The following is a 24,492-nucleotide window of genomic DNA, read 5'->3' as shown; positions in this document are numbered from 1 at the left end:
TGAATTAAAGACAATAGTCCTTGTGCTTTGTTCAAACTCCACAGCTCCTTATCTGGATACAGATGGTACTCTCCTTTGTAGACAGCCTAAAATTGTTCCCAATTGTTGCGCTGATGGAATGAGCAAGTCCTTCAAGGTTGAACATCACTCCCATGTTGCTGTTAGGGTATACAGTTTTTTTCTGGTTCTGCTCATCTCACTCAGCATCAGTTCATGCAAATCCTCTCCAGGTTTCCCTGAAATCCCATCCCTCCTGGTTTCTAATAGAACAATAGTGTTCCATGACATACATATACCACAGTTTGCTAAACCATTCCCCAATTGAAGGACATTTACTGGATTTCCAATTCTTTGCCACCACAAACAGGGCTACTATAAATATTTTTGTACAAGTAATGTTTTTACCCTTTTTCCTCATCTCTTCAGGGTATAGACCCAGTAGTGGTATTGCTGGGTCAAAGGGTATGCACATCTTTGTTGCCCTTTGGGCATAGTTTGAAATAGCTCTCCAGAAGGGTTGGATGAGTTCACAGCTCCACCAACAGTGTAATAGTGTCCCAGATTTCCCACATCCCTTCCAACAATGATCATTATCCTTCCTGGTCATACTGGCCAATCTGAGAGGTGTGAGGTGGTACCTTAGAGAAGCTTTAATTTGCATTTCTCTAATAATGATTTAGAGCATTTTTTCATATGGCTATGGATTGCTTTGATCTCCTCATCTGTAAATTGCCTTTGCATATCCTTTGACCATTTGTCAATTGGGGAATGACTTTTTGTTTTAAAAATATGACTCAATTCTCTGTATATTTTAGAAATGAGTCCTTTGTCAGAATCATTAGTTGTAAAGATTGTTTCCCAATTTACTACTTTTCTTTTGATCTTGATTACATTGGTTTTATCTGTGCAAAAACTTTTTAATTTAATGGTTTTTAACGCTATTTTTGCTGCTGCTTTGTCTAAGATAAGGATTGCTACCCCTGCTTTTTTTACTTCAGTTGAAGCAAAATATATTTTGCTCCAACCTTTTACCTTTACTCTACATGTATCTCTCTGCTTCAAATGAGTTTTTTGTAAGCAGCATATTGTAGGATTCTGGTTTTTAATCCACTCTGCTATTCGCTTATGTTTTAAGGGAGAGTTCATCCCATTCACATTCAAGGTTATGATTACTAATTCTTTATTGCCCTCTGTGCTATCTTCCCTCTGTTTGTATTTTTGCCTCTTCCCTCCCCCTTACCATATTCCCCAGTATTTTGTTTTTGACTACCACTCCCTTCAGTGTGTTTGCCCTCCTATATCATACCCTCCCCTTTCTTTCCCCTTTCCCTGTTCCCTTCCCTTCCTTTTGTTATTTCCCCTTATTTCCTCCACTCCCCTTCCCTTTCTCTGTCCCCTCTCCCCTTTTCCCCTTTTAATTCTTGAAAGGCTACATGTTTTATAAGTTAACTGAGTATATGTAGGTTGACTTTAAGCCAAGTTTGATGAGAAGAAGATTCAGGTGTTTCTCCTCTACTCCCTTCTTCCCCTCTATTACCATAGGTTTTTTGTACCTCTTAGTGTAATGAGATTTGTCCCATTCAATCCCCTCCCTCCTCCCGTCTCTTTCCTGTCCCCCTTTTTAGGGAGGTAGTGTATTTATTTTTAGATCATTCTATCTAAGTCATAGAAAATTCTGAGTGTCTGTCCCTTCTAGTTCAGTATATTCTGTTGAATAGAGTCAAAATTCCTGAGAGTTATTAGAGTCTTTCTCCCCAGTGGAGTTAAAGCCAGTTACATCCCATTTGATATCAGTCTCATGGATAGGTCATAGATGTCCATCATTTCTGGCTAGGTATATTCTCTCTGTTAGAGTTACATTTCTCAGGATTTATGAGAGTCTCTACCCCCCCCCCCATGCTGGGATATAGCCAGTTTCAACTTGCTGGATTGCATTTTTTTCCTTTTACCGCCCCCCCTTTTTTTTTTACCTTTTCATGTGTCTCTTGAACCTCCTGTTTGATATCCAAATTTTCTGTTTAGCTCTGGTCTTTTCATCAGAAATTTTCGGAATTCTTCCATTTCGTTAAATGTCCATCTTTTTTCCCTGGAAGAGAAGGCTCAGCTTTGCAGGAAAGTAGATTCTTGGCTGCATTCCAAGCTCCCATGCTCTTCAAAATATCTCATTCCAGGCCCTTTGATCCCTTAAAGTTGATGCAGCCAGGTCCTGCGTGATCCTTACTGTGGCTCCTTGATATTTAAATTGTTTCTTTCTGGCTGCTTGCAGGATTTTCTCTTTTATCTGATAGTTCTGGAGTTTGGCCACAACATTCCTTGGTGTTTTCATTTTAGGATCTTTTTCTGGTGGAGATCGATGTACTCTTTCAATAACTACTTTGCCCTCCGATTCCATGATATCAGGGCAGTTTTCCATCACTAGATCCTGTAATATTAAGTCCAGGCTTTTTTTCTCTTCAATGTTTTCAGGAAGTCCTATAATTTTAAGTTGCCCCTCCTCGATCTATTCTCGAGGTCAGTGGTTTTGTTGATGAGGTATTTCACATTTGCTTCTATGTTTTCTATGTTTTGATTTTATTTAACTGACTCTTGCTGTCTCATGGAGTCATTAGTTTCTGTAGACTCCATTATTTTTGGGGGGGAGGAGTTTTCTTCATTAACCTTTTCCAATTGGTTAATTCTACTTTTGAAAGAGCTTTCTATTTCACTAATTGAGGTTTTGAGAGAATTAATTTCTTTTTGCATTTGCTCATTTGAGGATCTGAGAGAATTGTTCTCATTTTGTGATTGTCCAATTGATGATCTGAGAGATTTATTCTCCTTTTGTGTTTGTCCAGTTCTACTTTCTAAGGTTTTGTTTTCTTCTTGCAAGGTATTAATTGTCTCCCCCAAATTTTCCAGTTGATTTTTAAACTCCTTCCTTATTTCTTCAAGGAAGTCTTTCTGTGCTGGAGACCAGATTGTATTCTCCTTAGATGTTCCAGGTCTGTCTGGGTTGGGGTCTTTCCCTTCCAGGAATTTTTCTATAGATCCACCTTTCAGCTGACCCTTCTTCATTATGCTAAGACCTTGAGTTGGGTGGGGCTGGTTCACCTGGGCTTGGGATCTCTAAAGGCTTTACTGAGTGCAGTTTCTTTGGCTGGCCAGTAGGAGGTGCTGGTTGCCCTCTCTGGGGTGTCTGTGACCTTGGTTTCCAGGCCTTCTCCCTTTGTTTGAGGGAGGGAATTGGAGCTATTGAATTCTTTTGCCTTCAGTCAGTGGTGGGCTTTACCGTGGCCTGAGGTGATTCCCCAGCTGGCCTAGTTCTTTTGCTCACACACTTGGGCCTGAGGCAGAGGTAATTTGCATTTGTTTGGGAGGAGGTCTCAGTGGGCTCAGAGTTTCTCAGACCCCAGGAGCCCAGGGATGGTGTCCACAGCTCTCCTGCACCAGACCTCTCCCAGCAGCCACACCAAGCCCCCTTCGTCCAGCCCCACCGCTGATCCCAGCAGGTCTGACTCTCGGGCCCTCAGACTCCCGGTTCCGATTCAGCTGTTGGTCTGGCTGATCGTGGGCTGATCTTCCCTCGGAGTTCAGACTCACCTGCCGGTACTCAGCCAAGGCTGCTGCGGGAGACAAATCCTGAGGTAGATTTTCCTCTCCTGGCTTTTCTTTCTGGGTTTCCTGGTTCAGATTTCTTTTAAGAGGTTTGTTTCATGTGATAGATGGGGAAGAGATCAGGAGACTTTAGAACTGTGCCTGTCTTCTCTCCGCCATCTTGGCCGGCTGGTTAAGTTAAATTAAAAAGTATTTGCACAAAGACCACTGTAACAAAGATAAAAAGAAATGTAGTAAATTGGGAAACAATTTTTATAACTAGTGTTTCTGACAAAGGACTCATTCCTAAAATATAAAGAGAACTGAGCCAAATTTATTTTTTAAAAAAAGCCATTCCCCAACTGACAAATAGTCAAAGGATATGCAAAGGCAATTTATAGATTAGGAAATCAAAGCTATCCATAGTCATGTGAAAAATTGCTCTAAATCATTATTTGTTAGAGAAATGCAAATTATGATTTGCATTTGCACACCTCTCAGACTGGCCAATATGACCAGAAAGGACAATGATTAATGTTGGAAGGGATGTGGGAAATCTGGGACACTAATGCATTGTTGATGGAGTTGTGAACTCATCCAACCTTTCTGGAGAGCAACTTGGAATTACACCCAAAGGGAAATAAAAATGTGCATACTCCTTTGATCCACTACTGGGTCTGTACCATGAAAAGATCATGAAAAAGGGTAAAAACATCACTTAAACAAAAATATTCATAGCAGCTCTATTTGAAGTAGCAAAAAATTGGAAAATGAGTGAATGTCCATCATTTGGGGAATGGGTGAACAAATTGTGGTATATGTATGTTATGGAACACTATTGTTCTATTAGAAATCAGTAGGGATGTGAATTCAGATAAGCCTGGAAGGATTTGCATGAACTGATGCTGAGCGAGATGAGCAGAACCAGAAGAACTTTGTACACCATAACAGCAACATGGGGTTGATGATCAAACTTAATGGACTTGCTCATTTCTTAAGTGCAACAATTAGCGACAGTTTGGGGGTATCTACGAAGGAGAATACCATCTGTATCCAGAGAAAGAATTGTGGAGTTTGAACAAAGACCAAAGACTGTTATCTTTAATTTTTAAAAATGTTATCTTATTATGTAATCTTGCTAGCTCTTATATTTTTTTTCCTTAAGGATATGATTTCTCTCTCAACACATTCAGTTTAGATCAATGTATAGCATGGAAACAATGTAAAGACTACCAGACTGCCTTCAGTGGGGGCTGGGGGGGAAGGGAAGCAAGATTTGTAGGAAAATTGTAAAATTCAAAAATAAATAAATGTTTATTTTAAACATTAAAAAAACCCCAAATGAATAGTCAGAGTATCTTATCATCTATAAGAAATCTCTCTTCAATTTGGACCCTTCACAAGACATCTTCCCTGACAGTAGTGAACATGTTCCTCTTTGTCTTGGGCCTTGTTTGATAATGTTAATCAGCTGAAAGAATTCATCTGATTATGTTCATTATAGATTCATATTGTATAATTTCCTGTATTTAGGCAATCCTCTTATTCTCCCTAGTTGGTTCCTTATCTCACTCTTACTGCTATTGCTTATTGCTATTATTACAAATTTTTTTTCTTTCCTCAAACCTCCCACGCCTTTCTCTCTCTCAACTGAGGCCCATTCCTCTTAAATTGACCATGAAAATTGAGGCCAGTTGTTATGAGATCCCTTTTCTCCTCTATTCATTTCAAGATCCCCTTAAGATAATCCTCTACCTTTCCTTTCTTTTGCTTTGACAATGAAGTGGCTCTTCTTGCTAAGACCAACCCAACCTCCTATATGTGCCCTTCATCCCCTCCTGCCTTCATTAGCAGATTGTAACATCAGTCAGCCTCTTTTTCTCTTTAATTTTTTGCTCTCTCTTTAATGGTTCCTTTCCTACTGCATTCAAACATGATTAAGTCTCCTCCATCTCCTCCTTCCTTAAAAAACTTAAAAAACTCTCAGTATATCCCACCATCCCTTCAAACTATCTTTTTTTAATTTTAAAATTTTTTTCATCCATTTGTACATGCATATTTCCAAGTTACAAAATTTTCCTCCACCCTCCCTTCCTACCTCCCTCCCCTCAGCAGAGAATAGTCAAATTAGCATTTTACATACATATTTTATTAAACATATTTACAAATTAGCAATTTTTGGCATGAGGAATTAGGATTAAGGGAAAGAGATATATAAGGGGTAATGTTTATAAATCATCAGATTTGCAAGGGTTTTTTTCCCTGTGTGTTTTATTTTGTTTTGTTTTTCTTCCTCTGGTTGGGGATAATATAGTCCATAACCAGTCAAATAAAGTTGTCCTAACTCTCTGGACTGCTGAGAGGAGCTGCTTTCATCAAGGTTGTTCGTCTCATAATGTTGTTGTGTACGTTGTTCCCTTGGCTCTACTCCCTGTACTCAGCATCAGATCCCATTAAGTCGTTCCATGCTTTTCTAGAGTCTGACCATTTATGATTTCTTATAGAAAAATAATATTCCATAGTATTCATGTACCATACTTGTTTAGCCATTTACCAATTGATGGGCATCCCCTCAATTTCCAATTCTTTTCCACTACAAAAAGAGCTGCTGTGAATATTTTGGAACATGTAGGACTTTTTCCTTCTTCTGGATATAAACCTAGAACTGGGATTGTTGTGTCAAAGGGTATGAACAGTTTTATTGCTCTTTGGGCATAGTTCCATATTGTTCTCCAGAAAGGTTAGATCCATTCACCTTTACCAAGCTATCTTCCTGTAGCTCTCCTTTCCCCCAAAAGCTTAGAAAAAGCTGTCTGCCTTTCTCTTTTTCTCATTTACTTCTTAGTCCTTTGCATTGTGGCTTCTGATATCTCACTCCACTGACACTGATCTTGTCAAAGTTGCCAAATAATGTTTTATTTGCCCAATTTGATGGACTTTTTTTTAGTCCTCATTCTCTTTAGCCTGTCTGATACATTAATTTCTCCTGTCTAACCATTTTTTTCCATTCTCCTTTGCTGCTTCATCATCCAGATCCTGCTTACCAAAATTTTGCCCAGTATTTTGAACTAGATTGGAAATTCTTTTAAATGATATATCGATTAGTATTATTGGATAAATTTTTATATTCTCTTGTTTAAAAAAAAGGTACCTGGAGGCAGCTAGGTGGCGCAATAGATAGAGCTCTAGGTCTGGAGTCAGGAAGACCTGAGTTCAAATCCTGTCTCAGACACTTAATATTTACTTAGCTGTGTGACCTTGGGCATATCACTTTAACCCTATTGCCTTGCAAATCTCCCAAAATAAATAAATAAAATAATGTCTTTCATTCACTAGTTTACTTAAACACTGCCTCAAGACCCTAAAGTTAATGAAATCACAATGTAAATGAAAGAATACATCATAAAAAAGGCACTTTAACAACTCTTAAATTAAGTTACTTTTTATTTTTATGTGCCCAGATTGCTTTTCTAGCAGCATAACTATAGGCTAGTCATTTAACCTCTCTGTCTTTGTTTCCTCAGTTTTAAAATGGTTATAGTAATAACTGTAATTCCTACCTCACAGTGTTATTTTGTAGCTGAATTGAGAAATATGTACATGAAGAGCTTTGCTATAGAAATGTCAGATTAAAAAAACAGAAATGTCAGATGATGAGCTGGGTTTTTGTATTGATTCAGTGATGCTAAACAATTTCCCTTGTGCTGCTAAATCTAGTTAGAAGATTTCAAATGCACTGTTTCAGTGATTTCAGTGATTTCAAATTATTGCTAAGATTCTCAATCCTCCTATATATTTAGTAGACTGCTTATCTGAGCAAGAAAGAGAACTATTATGGAATTAAAAGGTATTCAATGGGGGCGGCTAGGTGGCACAGTGAATAGAGTACTGGCCCTGGAGTCAGGAGTACCTGGGTTCAAATCCGGCCTCAGATACTTAATAATTACCTAGCCGTGTGGCCTTGGGCAAGCCACTTAACCCCATTGCCTTGCAAAAACCTAAAAAAAAAAAGGTATTCAACAACTCAGGTTTAAACAAAAAAGCGTTTTGAATCAGATTTTTACTGTTTATCTTTTTTTCACAAGGCATTGGGGTTAAGTGGCTTGCCCAAGGCCACACAGCTAGGTAATTATTAAGTATCTGAGGCCGGATTTGAACCCAGGTACTCCTGACTCCAGGGCCGGTGCTCTATTCACTGTGCCACCTAGCTGCCCCTACTGTTTATCTTAAAAGTCATATTTTAAAGTTTTGAAGGTCACTAATTTTTGCTTAGCAAAGTAGCCATTTTATAGGTGGTCTCAAAATGAAGTTTGGGGAGCATCATTATTCATGAATAAGTGAATAGAGTGAGTAAACATTGCAGAGGGACTGGTAGTTTCATAGCAGCAATTTTATAACCTTAGGTGTTTGAAATTGAACATTTTAAAAACTTAAAATAGATATAGAGACCAGAGATTGTATAATCTGTAATAATAGCAATACCAGTTTCTTTCTGTACCAGAGACTCTGGGATTTTTCATTTGGTAGACAGATAGTGCTGAAGAAGTTGTAATTACAATTGACTGATATAAAGACAAGAGGCATTAATAAAATATATTTTAAAACAAAAAAATATATAGTTAAATTTACATCATTCCCCTGAACTAGCCTTCTAGCAATCCTGTCAAAAAAGGACATGAAATTAGTTTAGCATTATCTCTTTATATAGTCACATTGCCTTTTTGTGATCATCTCATTTTCTAAACGTTTACTACTCCTAATGAGTCTAGAATTTTATTAGGAATCTAAGTATGACTCAATGGCTAATAGTATACAGGAACTCTATGCTCTTGTTTATTTTTCTTTTATTATAGACAAAGATCATGCAAAAGATCTTAAGTCATTCTGTGATGACAAATCTGATTAATTGTTGCTTAGTCTGGGTGGTAGTAGAGGAGGTTTGGATTTCTGATCAATTCACTCTTAATTTCTAACTTGTGGTAAAATCCCTCACTTGGGTGATGATATACAAACAACAGAATCATTATATGATTACAGACAACTTCTAGTGCTAGACATTTATACATATCTATATCTATAAACATTTAAATATGCATATATGTGCATGCATTCATACATAGACGTACATATAGGGACCAAATTATTAAAATCCTTTGGGAGCATCATTGAACCCTTTGGGGAAAAAAATCTTTTATTTTTGTAAAATGGTAGCATGAAAGTAGTACATATTAAAACATAGCCACATCTCTCTTTTTTATGTAACTTTTCTTTATTTTTTCCAATTATATGTAAAGATAGGTTTCAGCATTCATTTTTTGTAAGATTTTGAGTTCCACATTTCTCTCCCTCCCTTTCCTTTCTTCCCCCCTTGGCAGTAAGTATGATATAGATTATACATATACAACTACTTTAAAGATGTTTCCATTATTGTTGTGTTATGAAAGAAGAATCAGAAAAAAAGGGAAAAAACCCACGTAAGGTTTTACAATTTACAAAACTGAAAATGGTATGCTTTGGTCTGCATTCAGACTCCATAGTTCTTTGTCTGGATGAGTCACATCTCTTTTTTAATTTTTTTTTATTTTTAATTTTTATTTTTTTTGAGACATCTCTTTTAAAGGAATTGGTGTGGTGGTTATTTTGTGGTTTCACTGAAAATCTTCAAGTTTACTCACAGTCATAATCAAGTTAATAGCTTTTCTTTGTAAATAGAGGGGAAATGGTTGATTTAAAAATCAATTTTGAGATATGTAAAATTTCCACTAAAGGGGAGGTCTAGGGATGGGAAATTTAATTGTTCTGTACCTTCTGAATTTTCTGCCCCTTTTATTTTTTAAAATTATACAAATATTTTATTTGTTTTCCAATTATGACAATAGTAGTTTCTACCAATCATTTTTTTGGTAAGATTTTGAATTTTACAATTTTCTCCCATCCTCCCTATCCCCTCCCCCCAACAGAAGGCAATCTGATTAGCTTTACATTGTTTCTGTAATATTCATTGATCAAAATTGAATGTGTTGAGAGAGAAAAAATAAAATATTAGAGATAACTAGATTTAGAAGCACAAGGGAGATTGTTTAGCATCCTATGTAGTTTAGATCCTATGTAGTACATAAGACAACTTTTTAAAAAATTGAAGGTAATAAATCTTTAGTCTTTGTTTAAACTCTATAGTTCTTCTCTGGATACAGATGGTATTCTCCAACACAGATACCTTAAATTGTTCCTGATTATTGCACTGATGGAATGAGCAAGTCCTTCAAGGTTGATCATCACCCCCATGTTTCTGTTATAATGTTCTTCTGGTTCTGCTCATCTTGCTCAGCATCAGTTCATGCAAGTCTTTCTAAGCTTCTCTGAAATCTCATCCCTCCTGATTTCTAATAGAACAACTGTGTTCCATCGCATATGTGTTCCACAATTTATTTAGCCATTCCCTGATTGATGGATATCCCCTTGATTTCCAATTCTTGGTCATTACAAAAGAGCTGCTATGAATATTTTTGTACATGTGGAAATTTTACTTTTATTTGTGATCTTTGTATTGCTGAATTAAAGGGTATGTACTGTTTTATTGCTCTTTGGGTATATTTCCAAACTGCTCCCCAGAAATGTTGGATGAATTCCAACCTTTGGAATAGCTCCATCAATAATGCATTAGTGTCCCATATTTCCCACATCCCCTCCAACATTGATCATTGTACTTTCTGGTCATATTGGCCAGTCTGAGAGGTGTGAGGTGGTACCTCAGAGATGCCTTAATTTGCATTTCTCTAACCAGTAATGATTTAGAGAAATTTTTATATGACTATAGATAGCTTTGATTTCCTCATCTGTAAACTGCTTTTGCATATCCTTTGACCATTTGTCAATTGGGGAATGGTTTGTTTTTAAATAAATTTGACTCAGTTTTCTCTGTATTTTAGAAATGAGTCCTTTGTCAGAAACACTAGTTGTAAAAATTGTTTCCCTATGTACTACATTTCTTTTGATCTTAGAGTGATTTTGTTTGTGCAAGAGCTTTTTAATTTAATGTAATCAAAATTATCCAGTTTGTTTTTGATGATGTTCTCAATAATCTTCCTTGTCCATAAATTGCTACCCTTTCCATAGATCTGACAGGTAAATTATTTCCAGTTCTCCTAGTTTACTTATAATATTGTCTTTTACATCTAAATCCTGCACCCATTGTGATCTTATTTTGATATAGGGTATGAGATGTTGGTCTAATACAAGTTTCTGCCATACTATCTTCCAGTTTTCCCCATCAGTTTTTATCAAAGAGTTCTTATCCCAAAAGCTGGACTCTTTGAGTTTATCAAATAGCAGATTACTATAATCATCTCTTTTGTACCTGATCTATTCCACTGATCCACTACTCTGTTTCTTAGCCAGTGCCAGGCAGTTTTGATGACTGATGCTTTATAATATAATTTTAGATCTGGTAAAGCTAAGCCACCTCCTTTTGCATTTTTTCCCTTCAAATTCTTTGATATTCTTGACTTTTTGTTTCTCCATATGAATTTAGTTACAGCAAACTAGGAGTTTCCTCTCAGCTTCAGTTTCCCTCCAGTTCTGAAACTTTTCTGCCGAGTTTTACCCTTTTATGACAGCTCAATTTTGACTCACTTGCTATGAATTTGGCTAGATTATAGATTATGGTTATTGGTGTCTCAACTTTCTACCATAGGAGCTGTGAATTTACCAATAAACAGGATCTCAGCTTTCCTAGCAAAACTAAAACCCTGGGGGTTGCTAGATGGTGTAGTGGATAAAGCACCAGCCTTGGAGTCAGGAGTACCTGGGTTCAAATCCGGTCTCAGACACTTAATAATTACCTAGCTGTGTGGCCTTGGGCAAGCCACTTAACCCCATTTGCCTTGCAAAAAGTTAAAAACAAAAACAAACAAACAAACAAAAACTAAGACCCTGAATAAAGGAAGCAGTTTTCTTTTATAGTTCTGAGAAGTACAGAAAATAAAAAAGACTAGCATCATAGATGGAAGAAAATATGATTATTTGTGTCTAAACCAGAATTAGAACCTAAAAACTTTGGTAATTTGTTAACTTGATCCATATCTTGTGTTAGTTAATATTTTTATGTTTCCTCTGTAGTGCTTTGTGGTAAATCTCCTTTCATATGACAGAGAGAATGACTTGTTAATGTTAAGCAGTAGGGAAAATTGGGGTAGGAGGAGGAAAGCTTTTATTTTTTCCATAAGTGAAAACTGAGAATTTGGATATTTGGGAACCCAGAAAATTAGAAGAAGTTGTTGAGCTAGATGGTATCTCTTTTTTTTCCTCCTTTATTTATTTTCACATTATTATAATAGCCCTGTTGTAAAAGCAAGCATAATCCCCCTTTCCCCAATAAGAATGAGAAACTTCAAGAAAAATGGAGAGGAACAAACTGTGTGACCCTGGGTCAGCTACCCAACCCCACTGCTTTGCCAAAAAAAAAAAAGTGTTGTATCTGACTACCCTTTTCCACATTCCTCCCTCTATTCTATCACTTATACCCTCCCCTCCACTCCTCCTGTCCCCTTCCTCTCATCCCTTTCTCTCCTTTTTCCTATAGGGTAAGATAGATTTCTATACCATATTGAGCATGTATGTTTAGATGGTATGTCTTATCTCTTCTTGTTGTAATTCTCTGATACTCTCAGTGTTACATGAAAATTTATACCTTTGCTAATACAAAAATAGAAAGTTGGTAGAGAATTTAAAGATTAAATATAAAATAGTAGGTCCATTTGTAGGACCTACTTGCACAGAGACCTAATGTTGTTCCTAGTTCTCATTGTCTTCCTATTAACAAGAAATCATTTCCTTGCTTTTTTTAAACCCTTATTCATTTAATACAAAGTTGTTATTTTTTGTTAATTTTCTTTTTATTGGAAAATTGAGGAGGAGCAGAGACAGTTTCAAAATTAGGAGCTTTGATAAACTGATTTAGAATTTTGCTTTTTAATTATATAGATTGATTGGGACATAGTGAACAAAAGGAAGACAATGTAATAAATTAGATAGTGTTGGATTTGAAATCAAAGGACTGATTCTTCAACTTAGTACCTGTATGATCTTGCCTAAGTCATATAGCATAAAGTGAATAGGGTTGGACCAGATTCCAAATTCTAAATCTGTGACCCTTAAGATCCTAGGGTACTTTCACATTGTGTCCTGGGATTTGCCACCACAAAAGTGTCCTCAGGGAGATATGAGGGGCAGGGGGAAAGACTATAAAATGTAATAGATCCAGTGCAGGACTTTTGCTGCATTAGTATCTGTGCCCCCAAACATTTGAATCTCCAAGGCTCAGTCCTAGACCCTCTTCTTGTCTTTCTTTATATTCTCTCCATTAGTGATTTCGTTTGTTCTTGGTCCTATGAAGAAGACTCCTAAATCCATATATTCAGCATTAATTTCTTTATATAAAGTTTCTCATTTCCCTTGGAGTTGGTATCTTCAGCTGCCCACTGGGCATCTCTACCCGGAAAATCCCTTCAGCTTTTCAAGTTAATTATGATTCAAACCAGAAATGATCCTGTCACTTAGTATATGAATCTGCCTGCTTCTTCTCCAAACTTCCTTATTTCTAGTCACCCAGATTCACATACTCGGTCATGTATTGATTTTCCCTTTCTTTCACCCAAGATGTAATTAATTGTAAAGTCTTGCCAATTTGGCACACCATCTCTCATCTCTCCATTCATTTCTTCATCATCATTTACCTAGATTATTGTAATAACTTCTCAGTTGGTCATTGGGTTTTCCAGTCTCCTCTGCTTCAGTATGTGCCACTCAGTTGCCAAAATGATCTTCTAAAGGAAAAAATTTCACCAGGTCATTCAATGGCTTCCTGTTGGCTCTCATATGAAGTACAAACTCCACAGTCTGGCACTATTCCAGGCTACATAATGACAACTCCAAGTTCTGTACAGGTTGTTCTCCAGGCCTGGAACATTAGGAGTTGTGGTGTGAGATAGCAGAAAGAGATCTGGGTTTGGAGTCAGAAAACTTGGCTTTAAATCTTAATAGATCTTAAGTAAATTATTTAACTTCTCTGAATCTCACTTTAAGGTCACCTTCAGCTTTAAGTCTGTGGTCTTATGATATTTCTCAGCTTCATGTTTTATATACTTCTTTTACTTCCTTCAAAGCTCTGTTTAGATGCTACTTCCTCCTCAACCCCTCCAGTTGTTAAAATTGTCTCCTTCAGAATATTTTTTTTTTTGGTTTACTTATCTGTTATGTCTCCAGAAGAATGTATGTTTTCTGAGGGTAGGAACTATTTCCTTTTTGGTGCCTTATTAATGTGTGCATTGAATTGAATTTAATGATCTTGCCAGATTTTCTGTAATATCAAGTGGGTAAGAGTATAATTATTATGTAAATGTAATATGCTAGCAAGAATTGAATTGAAATGAATTCAAAGAACATGTAAATGGGTTAATTCTGAGGAGTCTTCCAAACTAATTTAGTATTCAGTATGAATATTTAAAAATTATCTAAACAGGAATTATATCTATCTATAACCAGTTCTTTTTTGGGGGGAGGGGGGAAGGGTTTGCAAGGCACTGGAGTTAAGTGTCTTACCCAAGGTCACACAGCTAAGTAAGTATTAAGTGTCCAAGACCTGATTTGAACTCAGGTCATCCTGACTCCAAGGCTAGTGCTCTATACACTGTGCCACTTACCTGCTCCTCTATAGCCAGTTCTCAAAATGAACAGCATATTCTTTCACTTTTATTGTTAATGGTAACACAACTAAAAAAACTCTACGCAAAACTCTTATTAATGTTCTTTTTTTATTCTTTTCTTATAGATTTTACACTGTGCTATAGGTAAGTGTGGAATTTTTTCTCTGCTATACTTAATGGTTTTAATTTTTTTAAAAAATTAAATTATCCACTTAGTTTGAGTAGTTTTTTTATGTAAACATTTATTAAGCTTTTATTTTCACAATATCTTATTTCAGTTCTGAAATCAGTCTACAAATATTTCATTACATTAACATTAATTTGATGATATTTAATAAATAAAGGAATGCATATACCTTTGTAAAAACAAGTTTAATATAGTTAGGATTCCCAACGATGACAGCAGTAGACCTGATTCTCCAAGGTTCACATGCCTTGAGTCTCACACACATCACTAGCAACAAATCAGGTTGTTTTACAGAAAGAAAAAAAAACCCAAAAACAAAAACCCCACAATTTTTACAAACTTAGATACTATCTAAATCTGCAATGTGTTGGAGGAAATTATTTGAAATCACTAATATCAGTGCTGACAACTAGTGTCAATTTCCAGTTAGGAATAGGCCAAACAAGGATGATTGTTTCATTGGATGTTGAAGGGTGCTAATCGACATTACCATCACAATAATTCAATGAAACACTGGTTTCAAGAGATTTAACACATGCGTTAATTAAGTTGACATTACAGTAAAACTTTTATATTTTTAAAAATAGACATTAAACATATGGTCAATAACTCCCATTAGCTGCCAAATATAGAGTACTAGTATGGGATACAAACTACAATCAGAAACACAGCCATCCAAACAGTATAAATTGGTACCAGTCTATATTCCACAGGACAGGGCATCAACAAGGCTTTAATTTAATAGCAAAACAGTCAGAAGAATGCAGTATTTAGGAACAAGGCTGATTTATACCAGATACTATACAGCATACTGGTTGACACTCAAAACCAATTAAAAGCACTGGATAACATCCAGAAAAGAGAAAGAATTCCATTATCTAGAAATTAAGAGGCGGAGCTCTGAAATTTACAAAATGCCCTAGATCAAGGTACTTTTGTAGAACTGTGGCACCCATAGAGGAGGAGTTTTGATGTCTTGAGCTAGATGTTAGATCAGCCAGTTTCAAAATACACTGCCAGATAAGAACTAGCAAGAGAGATGTCCTTTTTTCAAGGTCTGTTTAAGCAGGGATGGAGAGTTGGAAGGTCTGAGGAATGTCAGGCTAAGCAGAAATGAAGCAATTAAAAAACTTACCGTTGACCCTTTGAGGGGCAAGGCCAAGTTGATCTTTGGAAAATCCTGTTGCAAGATGACAGGTTTATTACTCCCCACCCACACCAATGAGATTGCAGTTGGAACCTAAAACAGAAAGAAGTTTGGGGGGGAGAACAAGACAACAAAAGAATTTTATATGGAAAAATATATTTCAGTATATTAAGGGGATGTACTCTTAAGACATCATGTGTATACAATGGGACAAGCCAAAATCTGCACCTATTAGAAAAAAAAATTCTCCCAAACATTCACATTAATATTGAGCATATTGAGACGGACAGTTTGCCTTTATCTTTTTTTTATTATTAATTTTTTTAAATTTAAGGCAGTGGGATTAAGTAACTTGCCCAAAGTCACACAGTTAGGCAATTACTAATTGTCTGAGGCAGGATTTGAACTCAGGTCCTCCTGACTCCAGGGCCAGCACTCTATCCAATGCACCACCTGGCTGCCCCTAGTTTGCCTTTAATCTTGTTCAAAATTACTACCCTTAGTAAAAAGCCATCATGAAATTGATAATAGTGGGGAAATTAATACTGATTAATTTTATGTGGTCAGTTTATCATATAATAGTATTATTAAATGCATTAGAACCTATCATGAGAAGTATTGCTCTGTATTATTATTATTATTATCCTATGACAGTTTAAAATATACAAAACATTCTTCAAGGTATGAGACACATGGTACAAAAATATATTTTTCCACATACAAAAGAAAAGGTTGGGAGTGAGAGGCAGGGTGGAGTGGCCATATAATATCAGCTTTCATCTCACTGAAGATCTTCTCTACAAAAGGCCCCCTAAGTAGATAAAAACAGGCCGAGGTCAGATGTCAAAGGTTTATATGTGGTATCTTCAGTTTGAAAGTTTCTCTCATTAGCATCCAGGATTCTGGTCAGTTTTAAAACATCAGCAACTCTTTAAGAATATTATCGTCATTTGATGAGTCTTCATTTAAAAAGAGAAAGGCATCTCTCTACCTGCATATTAATTAGTATAAAATTATACACAGATAAGCTTCCATAGAAAAATCAGATATGAAGCTCATACTTCATGCTATTCAGAGGAATGGTACCTTATGATTTTTAGCCTTGTCCTCCATTTTTTTCTTGCAGTCATACTGGTTCCCATGTGTGTACATTTATACACACACACACACACACACACACACACACACACACACACACGTCAACTTCTTTTCCCTCCGTGGTCTTGTTATTTGTCCAACAAGATACCTGTCATGTTTTTACAATTTTTGAAAAATGAAGAATAGCAACATGTTTGAATAATTATAAGAAAACCAAAAATCATTGATAGGTGTAAAGAGTATATGTATTGGTATTGTTTGGGGTTTCTGAAACTATACTCAACATTTGAATGCCAGCATTGAATATTTTCATTTAAAACTACCTAGTCATCCTTTTCCTCTAGATAAATGATGATTTATCCTGGGTTTTCAGGGACATTTCCAAGAAAAGAAAACATTTTAAAAATTCATATTTTTCCCTATTACATGTAAAAACAATTCTTTAACATTCATTTTTTTAATTTCATTTTTATTTAAGTGATAGGGTTAAGTGACTTGGCCAAGGTCACACAGCTTAGGTAATCATTAAGTATCTGAGGCCGGATTTGAACTCAGGTCCTCCTTACTCCAGGGCCAGTGCTCTATCCACTGCACCACCTAGCTGCCCCAACATTTATTTTTTTAAAAATTTCAAATTCCAAATTCTTAAGCAGTTTGATATAGGTTGTACATGTGCAGTCATGCAAAACATTTCATATTGTCCATTGTGTAAAAGACAGCACAGATGAAAAATAAACCTCTAGGAAAAATAAATTATAAAAAAAGCTTGCTTCAATATGGGTTCTGACTCCTTCAAATTCTTTTTCACCCTTTAGAGTTCTGTTGGATTATTGTATCCTTGGGAATAACTTAAAGTCATTCACAAATGACTTAATACATACAGTATTGCTGTTCTGATGTACAATATTCTCATGGTTCTGTTTATTTTACTTTTCATCAGTTCATATAAAGCTTCTCCCAAGTTTTTTCTGAAACCATCCTGCTCATCACTTTTTATAGCACAGTAGTATTCCATCACATAGTAGCACAATTCAAGCCATTCCCCTATTAATGTATCCCCTCAATTTCCTTCTTTGCCACCACTATATATTTTCTTTGGGATACAGTCCAAGTAGAAGTATTGCTAGGTCAAAGAGTATGTACAGTTTTATAATTGAATATAGTTCCATGTATTCTACAGAATGATGCAGTTGTTGTATTAGTGTTCCAGTTTTTCTACATTCTCTCCAACATTTATCATTTTCCCTTTCATGTTAATCAATCTTATAGGTATGGGGTGGTACCCCAGAATTATTTTAATTTACATTTCTCTAATCAGTAGTGATTTAAAGGGTTTTCTATGACTATAGATAGCTTTGATTTCTTCATCCAAAAACAACCTATTTATATCTCTTGACCATTTATTAATTGAAGAATGACTACTTATAGATTTGTCTCAGTTCTCTATTTGAGAAATGAGAACTTTATCAGAGAAACTTGCTATATAATTTTTTTCCCAGTAGAAAATATACTTTTAATGAAACTTTGTGAAAGAAATATCCTTCGCTTAGATGTCTCAGGAGGCAGTAATTGATAGGTGTGGCAAGAACTAAATCAGGAATCATAATTAGTGTCAGTACTACTTAAGACTTGTCTGTGCCTCACTTTCCTTAGCTGTAAAATGGCCATAATAAAATCTTCCTAATAAGCTACTAAAATTGTGTGGATCACAGGAGCTAACATAATATATGTATCACTTTGAATATTCTTTATAATCATATTTTAGTTTGGAGACTGCAAGGAAAGATTCAAACATATATTGGGAGAAAGATAGTATAATTCTGGTAAGGTAAAAATTATGTTCATTAACCTGCGTGCTTTCTTTGAGGAATTATTAGTCTTGTGAATAAAGGAAACCATCAGAGATCCTTTATTTAGCCTTAAAGTGGACTAGCAATGAAGCTGGGTTTACATGGACATGGCTCAGTCTTTAGAAGTTTAACAATAGTCAGGCTTTCTTTTTGACTTATGTCCTTTACAGTATTTCTTCAGAAACATCAGAATATAGTTCATTTCTAAGTTTCCATACATATGAAAAAAGGGTTTGGTCAAATTTTGCACAAACTGAACCTTTTACATGAAGAGTTTTTTTAAAAATCCCTGATACTTAAAAGATTTTTCAGCAAAACTTTTGATGAAAACTTGTTATTTTTGACTAAAATCCATCAAACCCTGTTGGATACTTCTCTGAGAATTCAGAGATCTATTATTAAAATCCTTTCGCTTTTTGAATTGAAATTCATATTTTGAAGACATTTCCCAAAATTTGTTTTAAAAAAGTGCTACTTTTTCCCCTTCTTAGATCTTTTTGTCATTACAGCTTTTTTTTCAAGCAGCTTACAAGTTGAATTTTGAAATAAGTGATTATTTCTCCCCAGTTTTATACAAGTAAATAGCTTAGAATTTAGGATTTTTATAAGGAATCTTTAGAAGTTTACATGCTTATAAAAGTGAATTTTTTTAGAATATTAAAAGAGATGATGATAGGCTTTATTCATTTTTCCAAAGCTATTAGAATCAGTTCTCTCCCATAAGGCTGTTGAATCATTGTAAAGAAGTGTTCATATTCATTTCCCTTTCTTTTTAAAATAACTCCACTTTTTACTGTTGTATGGCATCTTACTCTTAGCATAACTTGGGGCCTCAGCTCCAGTTATAACCATAGTTGTGAAGAAAGGTGCAAGGTGGCAAAAGGTGGTTTCAAAGTAAATATCTACACAGTGAAAGAATATTCTCTTGGAAAAAGTGGACTTTGCCTTTAAAATGGAGTCCTGGTGTTTTGCCACACTGAGGTAGGTTTTTCCTTCTGTTGAAAATGAAAAGATTGAAAAAAATTGCAATCTTTATTCATTTGTATTTTCTAAAGAGCTCAATATAATTGGTAAATAAGTTGAGTGCTTTTTTGGTTGGATTTTATTTTTTGATGAGTTGTACAGTTTTCACTGAAGAAAATGTTACTTTTTTTTTTAATTGTCTTTTTCTTAGTTCCCTTAAGAAACTATGACAAAGACCATTAAAAGCTAGGCATTGGTTCACATTCTTTTATCTTTGCTGAAACTAGATTGATTACTTTTCTAATGGAAATTATATTTCCACAATATTGTCCTTAAGGCTCCCTGGAGGGCAGCTCCAGACCAGGTGTGAAATTGCATGTTTTATTGCCCAGTTGAGCTCCAGCTCTCTGGAAGAGTTTTCCAAATGATTTCATAGCTTCTCTCCCCCCCCCCCCCCATTTGAATGAATCATTTAGATTTAACTTCTGAGTATACAAGTGATGAGGAACTTTGGTATAAATGAACTACTTTGACAGTGGGTAGGGAGAGATAGGACTTGAAAAGCTAGGGTGTAGGAAAATACATGATGCTTACAGTTGATTAACTTGATCTTAATTGGTCAACTAGTATTTGGAACCTTTGTTTATTTGTGTTCACCATTAAGGATTCAGATATTTTCCTTATTCAGCTGTGCAGCCCTAGGCAGGCCACCCAGTCCCATTTGCCCTGTAACACCCCCCCAGAAAATAATAATAATAAAAAATGTGCTTCAGTCTGTGTTCCAACACCAACAACTCTGTCAGGGTTGGATCACATTCTTTATAAGTCCATCACAAAAGTTACTTTCATATTTTTCCACCATTGCCATTGCTAATTACAACTCCCTCCATTCTTCTCTACTACCATGAACTATAATTTTCTCTCTCATTTCACTCTGTCTCTGCTGTAGGGTAGCTGAGTGGGCAGCAGACAGATCCCCAGCCCTGGGGCCAAGAGGCCCCAAAGCCACATACCACCCCTTACCCAGCATCCACCTGGCCCTATGGTCCAGGACAGGCCATCCAATCCCAGCCCCTTGCAAGAAGTAAAAAAGAAAATGTGTTATAACTGACCACTCTCCCCCCCTGGTCCATCCTCTCCTCCATCACTCACATTACCCCCCTTAGCCCTACCCCCCTTCCTTCTTACTCCAGATGTCTATACCCCATTGAGTTTATATGCTGTTTCCTCTCCTAACCATCTCTGATGAGAGCAAAGATTCCCTCATTCCCCCTTGCCTTCCCCCCTTCCATATCATTGCAATAGCTCATTGTAATAAAAAAAAATCTTATTATATAAAATATCTTAGGCTATTCCTCCTCTCCTTTTTCTTTCTCCCATTACATTTCCCTTTTATCTATTGACTCCATTTTTATACCACAATATATCTTCAAATTCAGTTTTCTCCTGTGCTTCATTGGTGGACTATTTTGCCCTCTGCTTCTAGGATATTAGAGCAATTTTCCTGTAGTAATTCTTTGAAAATGATGTCAAGGCTGTTCATGACTTTCAGGTATTCCAATAATTTTTAAATTATCTTTCCTAAATCTGTTTTCCATATCAGTTGTTTTTTCAATGAGATGTTTCACATTTTCTTCTAATTTTTCATTCTTTTGATTTTGAAGTATTGATTCCTGATTTCTGGTAGATTCATCAATCTCCCTGAGTTCTATTCTTTGTCTGAAGGATTTGTTTTCCTCAGAGAGTTTTCTTATCTCTTTTTCCATCTAGCCAATTTTGCTTTTTAAAGCATTCTTCTCCTCAATAACTTTTTGAACTGTTTTATCCATTTGACCTAAACTGGTTTTTAGCATGCCATTTTCTTCATTTCTTTTGGATTTCCTTGACTAAGCTGCTGACTTCATTTTCATATTTTTCCTGCATCTCTCTCATTTCTTTTCCCAGTTTTTCTTCTAAATCCCTCATTTGATTTTCGGAGTCTTTTTTTGAGCTCTGTCATAACCTGAGCCCAATTTCTGTTTATCTTTAGTCTTTAGATGCAGGAACTTGTACTCCCTCATCTTCAGAATGAGTGTTTTGATCCTTCTTGGGCTCATTTGCAAAATATTTCTCAATGGTGTTCCTCTTCTTTCTCTGCTTGCTCATTTTCCCAGCCTGAGCCTGTTTTTTGGGGTGCTTCCTGAGACCACAAGGGTCTCAAGTGTGTGAGGCTCTGTCCTCCCTCCTGGTCTGTGAATGACCATATGCGCCCCCCTCTGCCACGGGGCTGAGGTGGGGGGTCCCTGCTGTTCTATGGGGGGGGGGGCTAGGCTGTGATCAGGATCTGAATGTGGTCAGAGACCCAGAGTCCTCTTCCAGGGACAGAGCTCAGCAGTCTCTCTTCTCTCCCCTCCCACAGCTCAATGGGCTCATGCCCTGGGGGCTCCTGCTTACTGGGTCCGCCTGCTTCTGTTTCCTGGATTAGGACTGCCTTGGCCAAGCTGTGTGCCCTGATGGCTAGGTTTCACAAGCTCCTCTGGAAGAGGTCCCCCGCTGTTCCCCCAATTTATGCCCAGTGCTCCCCGGGGTGTAGGTCAAGAAACTCCCGCGGGCTGCTGTGAGCTGGGGCTCCCAGCATCCGGGGGCTGCCTCCTGGAGGCTGAAGTTCTTTCGCTCTGTCAGGCCACCCTTCCAACCCCGGGGAGCAGAGCCTTTCTGCTCTTTTCCAGGTTACCTCAAGTAGGAGAATTGCCTCACTGGGTCTGTCTGTGGGTTCTATCTCTCAAAAATTTAGTTAGTCATTAGTTTATAAGTTTTATGAGAGAGTGCCTAAGACAGGATCCTCTCTTGTCACCATCTTGGCTCTGCCCCTTCCAATTCTGCTTTTTAAAGCATTCTCCTCAATAACTTTTGCACTGTTTTATCCATTTGACCTATGCTGGTTTTTAACATGTTATTTTCTTCAGCATTTTTTTTTTTTTGGATCTCCTTAACTAAGCTACTGACTTCATTTTCATGTTTTTCCTGCATCTGTCTCATTTCTTTTCCCATTTTTTCCTCTATCTCCCTCATTTTATTTTCAAAGTCTTTTTTGAACTCTGTCATGGCCTGAACCCAGTTTCTGTTTTTCCTTGGAGTCTTTAGATGCAGGAGCTTGTACCTCCTCATCTTTAGATTGAGTATTTTGATCCTTCTTGGGATGTTCCTCTTTTTTCTCTGCTTACTCATTTTCCCAGCCTGAGCCTGGTTTTGGGGTGCTTCCTGAGCTTTTGGGACACTCCCACAAGGGTCTCAGTGTGTGAGGTTCTGTCCTCCCTCCTGGTCTGTGAATGACCATATGCGCCCCCCTCTGCCACGGGGCTGAGGTGGGGGGGTCCCTGCTGTTCTATGGGGGGGCCTAGACTGTGATCAGGATCTGAATGTGGTCAGAACCCCAGAGTCCTGTTCCGGGGCAGAGGACAGAGCTCTGCAGTCTCTCTCCACCTCCCTCCCTAGGCTCATAGTGCTCATGCCCTGGGGGCTCCTGCTTTCCTGCTCCTCCTGCTTCTGGTTCCTGTTCTGGGCTGCCCTGGCCAAGCTGCTGGCTGTGTGTCCTGAGGGCTGGGCTTCACATGCTCACTCTGGCAGAGGTCCCCCGCTGTTCCCCCAAGTTGTACTTGGTGCTCCCTGGGGTGTAGATCAGGAAACTGCCCCCGCTGCTGTGATCCGCGGCTCCTCTAGGAGGCTGAAGTTCCTTCACTCTGGTGGGCCACGCCTCCAACCCTGGGGAGCAGAGCCTTTCTGCTCTTTTCCAGGTTACCTTGGGTTGGAGAATTGCCTCACTGGATCCCTCTGGGGGTTTTGTCTCTCGAAAATGTAGTTAGAGCAACTGAGAGAAGGTCCTCTCCTGTCACCATCTTGGCTCCACCCACCTCGAGAATCTAAGTTCTTAAGGATAGTTGAATATTAATTCCTTTTGTCTTAACATCTTCAGACTCTAATAATAGTGCCTTCTTATAATGGCAATTTAATAATATGCTGATTGAACGAATGAATGAATAAAAATTGATTAATTTTACCAAAAATAATCAGTAAACACTAAAATATATAAATTTATATATATACAATATATAAAAATGCATAATTCATACAAAAAATTAAAACCCTCAGAAGGAATAAAAGTTGAAGAAATCTAAGGGTATTAGTCCAAATTGCATGTGTCTAACTGTCAGTAAAGTTGTATGTGTGTGATCTGACAGCCATAATTAGCCTCAGTGTTTTGTAAAGTCTGGGAAGAGTGCTAAATGTGTTCATAATGAAGCTGTTCAGTTGAAAGCATGCCATTTAAAATTCTTGCATCGATACCATTAGGTTGCGTGTGTGGTGCCTGACTTAAGATACCAACTCTGTTTTTGTAGAACTCAGCCCCTCTATTTAAGCCCAATCTCTCGATGTCAGGCTAAATCAGTCCTCTGGGCCCAGACTTTCTGGTTTAGTCTGTTCTTTTTGTTTAGTTTTTGCCCTTTGCTTCCCAGAGAGAGGAGGGAATGGGGAAAAAGTGGAATCATACAATCTAGTTTGACCCTGACATGGAAAAATTGCCAGTGTTATATCTGACAAATGCTATCCAGCCTCTACTTTCAAGTCCTTCAAGGAGACCTTCTGTATGCTCTAAGGGTAATAAAGTCTAGTCACTTTGCACCTCCTTCATTGCTCTAGTTCTTCCCTCTGGGCTCAAATAGAACAAGCCATTCAGAAACTTGAAGACAGCTGTCATGTCCTTGTTCCCCCAGTTTCCCCCTATCATCCTCCTTTATTGTTAGAGGCATCACTAGCCTGGGAGAAAAAGCCTGACTTGTGCAAGTCATGCACCCTTCCTAAGCCTCAGTTCCTCATGTGTAGAATTTAGACTAGATGACCTTTTTCAGATTCATTTTGTTTCTTAATATTTTATAATACTATGCCATATTAGACATAGGTGCTTATATCAGCAGAACCATTTGAAGATATTTC

General features: G+C 37.1%; 1 protein-coding gene across 2 annotated transcripts in view; it reads left to right on the top strand.

Annotated features, from left to right (window-relative positions):
- The window catches only part of HACD2 (3-hydroxyacyl-CoA dehydratase 2), a 116,612-nt gene that overhangs the window by 13,765 nt on the left and 78,355 nt on the right, over positions 1 to 24,492 (top strand). For both annotated transcript variants that reach the window (XR_012474102.1, XM_074214671.1), the window contains exon 3: positions 14,402 to 14,420. Coding sequence is in view for 1 of the 2 variants with exons in the window: in XM_074214671.1 (XP_074070772.1) it covers positions 14,402 to 14,420 (19 nt within the window). In the remaining variant the exon portion in view is untranslated. The remainder of the gene's footprint in view (positions 1 to 14,401; positions 14,421 to 24,492) is intronic.

This window comes from Macrotis lagotis, chromosome 1 (assembly GCF_037893015.1).
Source record: "Macrotis lagotis isolate mMagLag1 chromosome 1, bilby.v1.9.chrom.fasta, whole genome shotgun sequence".
In the NCBI taxonomy this organism is placed as follows: domain Eukaryota; kingdom Metazoa; phylum Chordata; class Mammalia; order Peramelemorphia; family Peramelidae; genus Macrotis; species Macrotis lagotis.
This window is presented reverse-complemented; position numbering and strand designations above follow the sequence as displayed.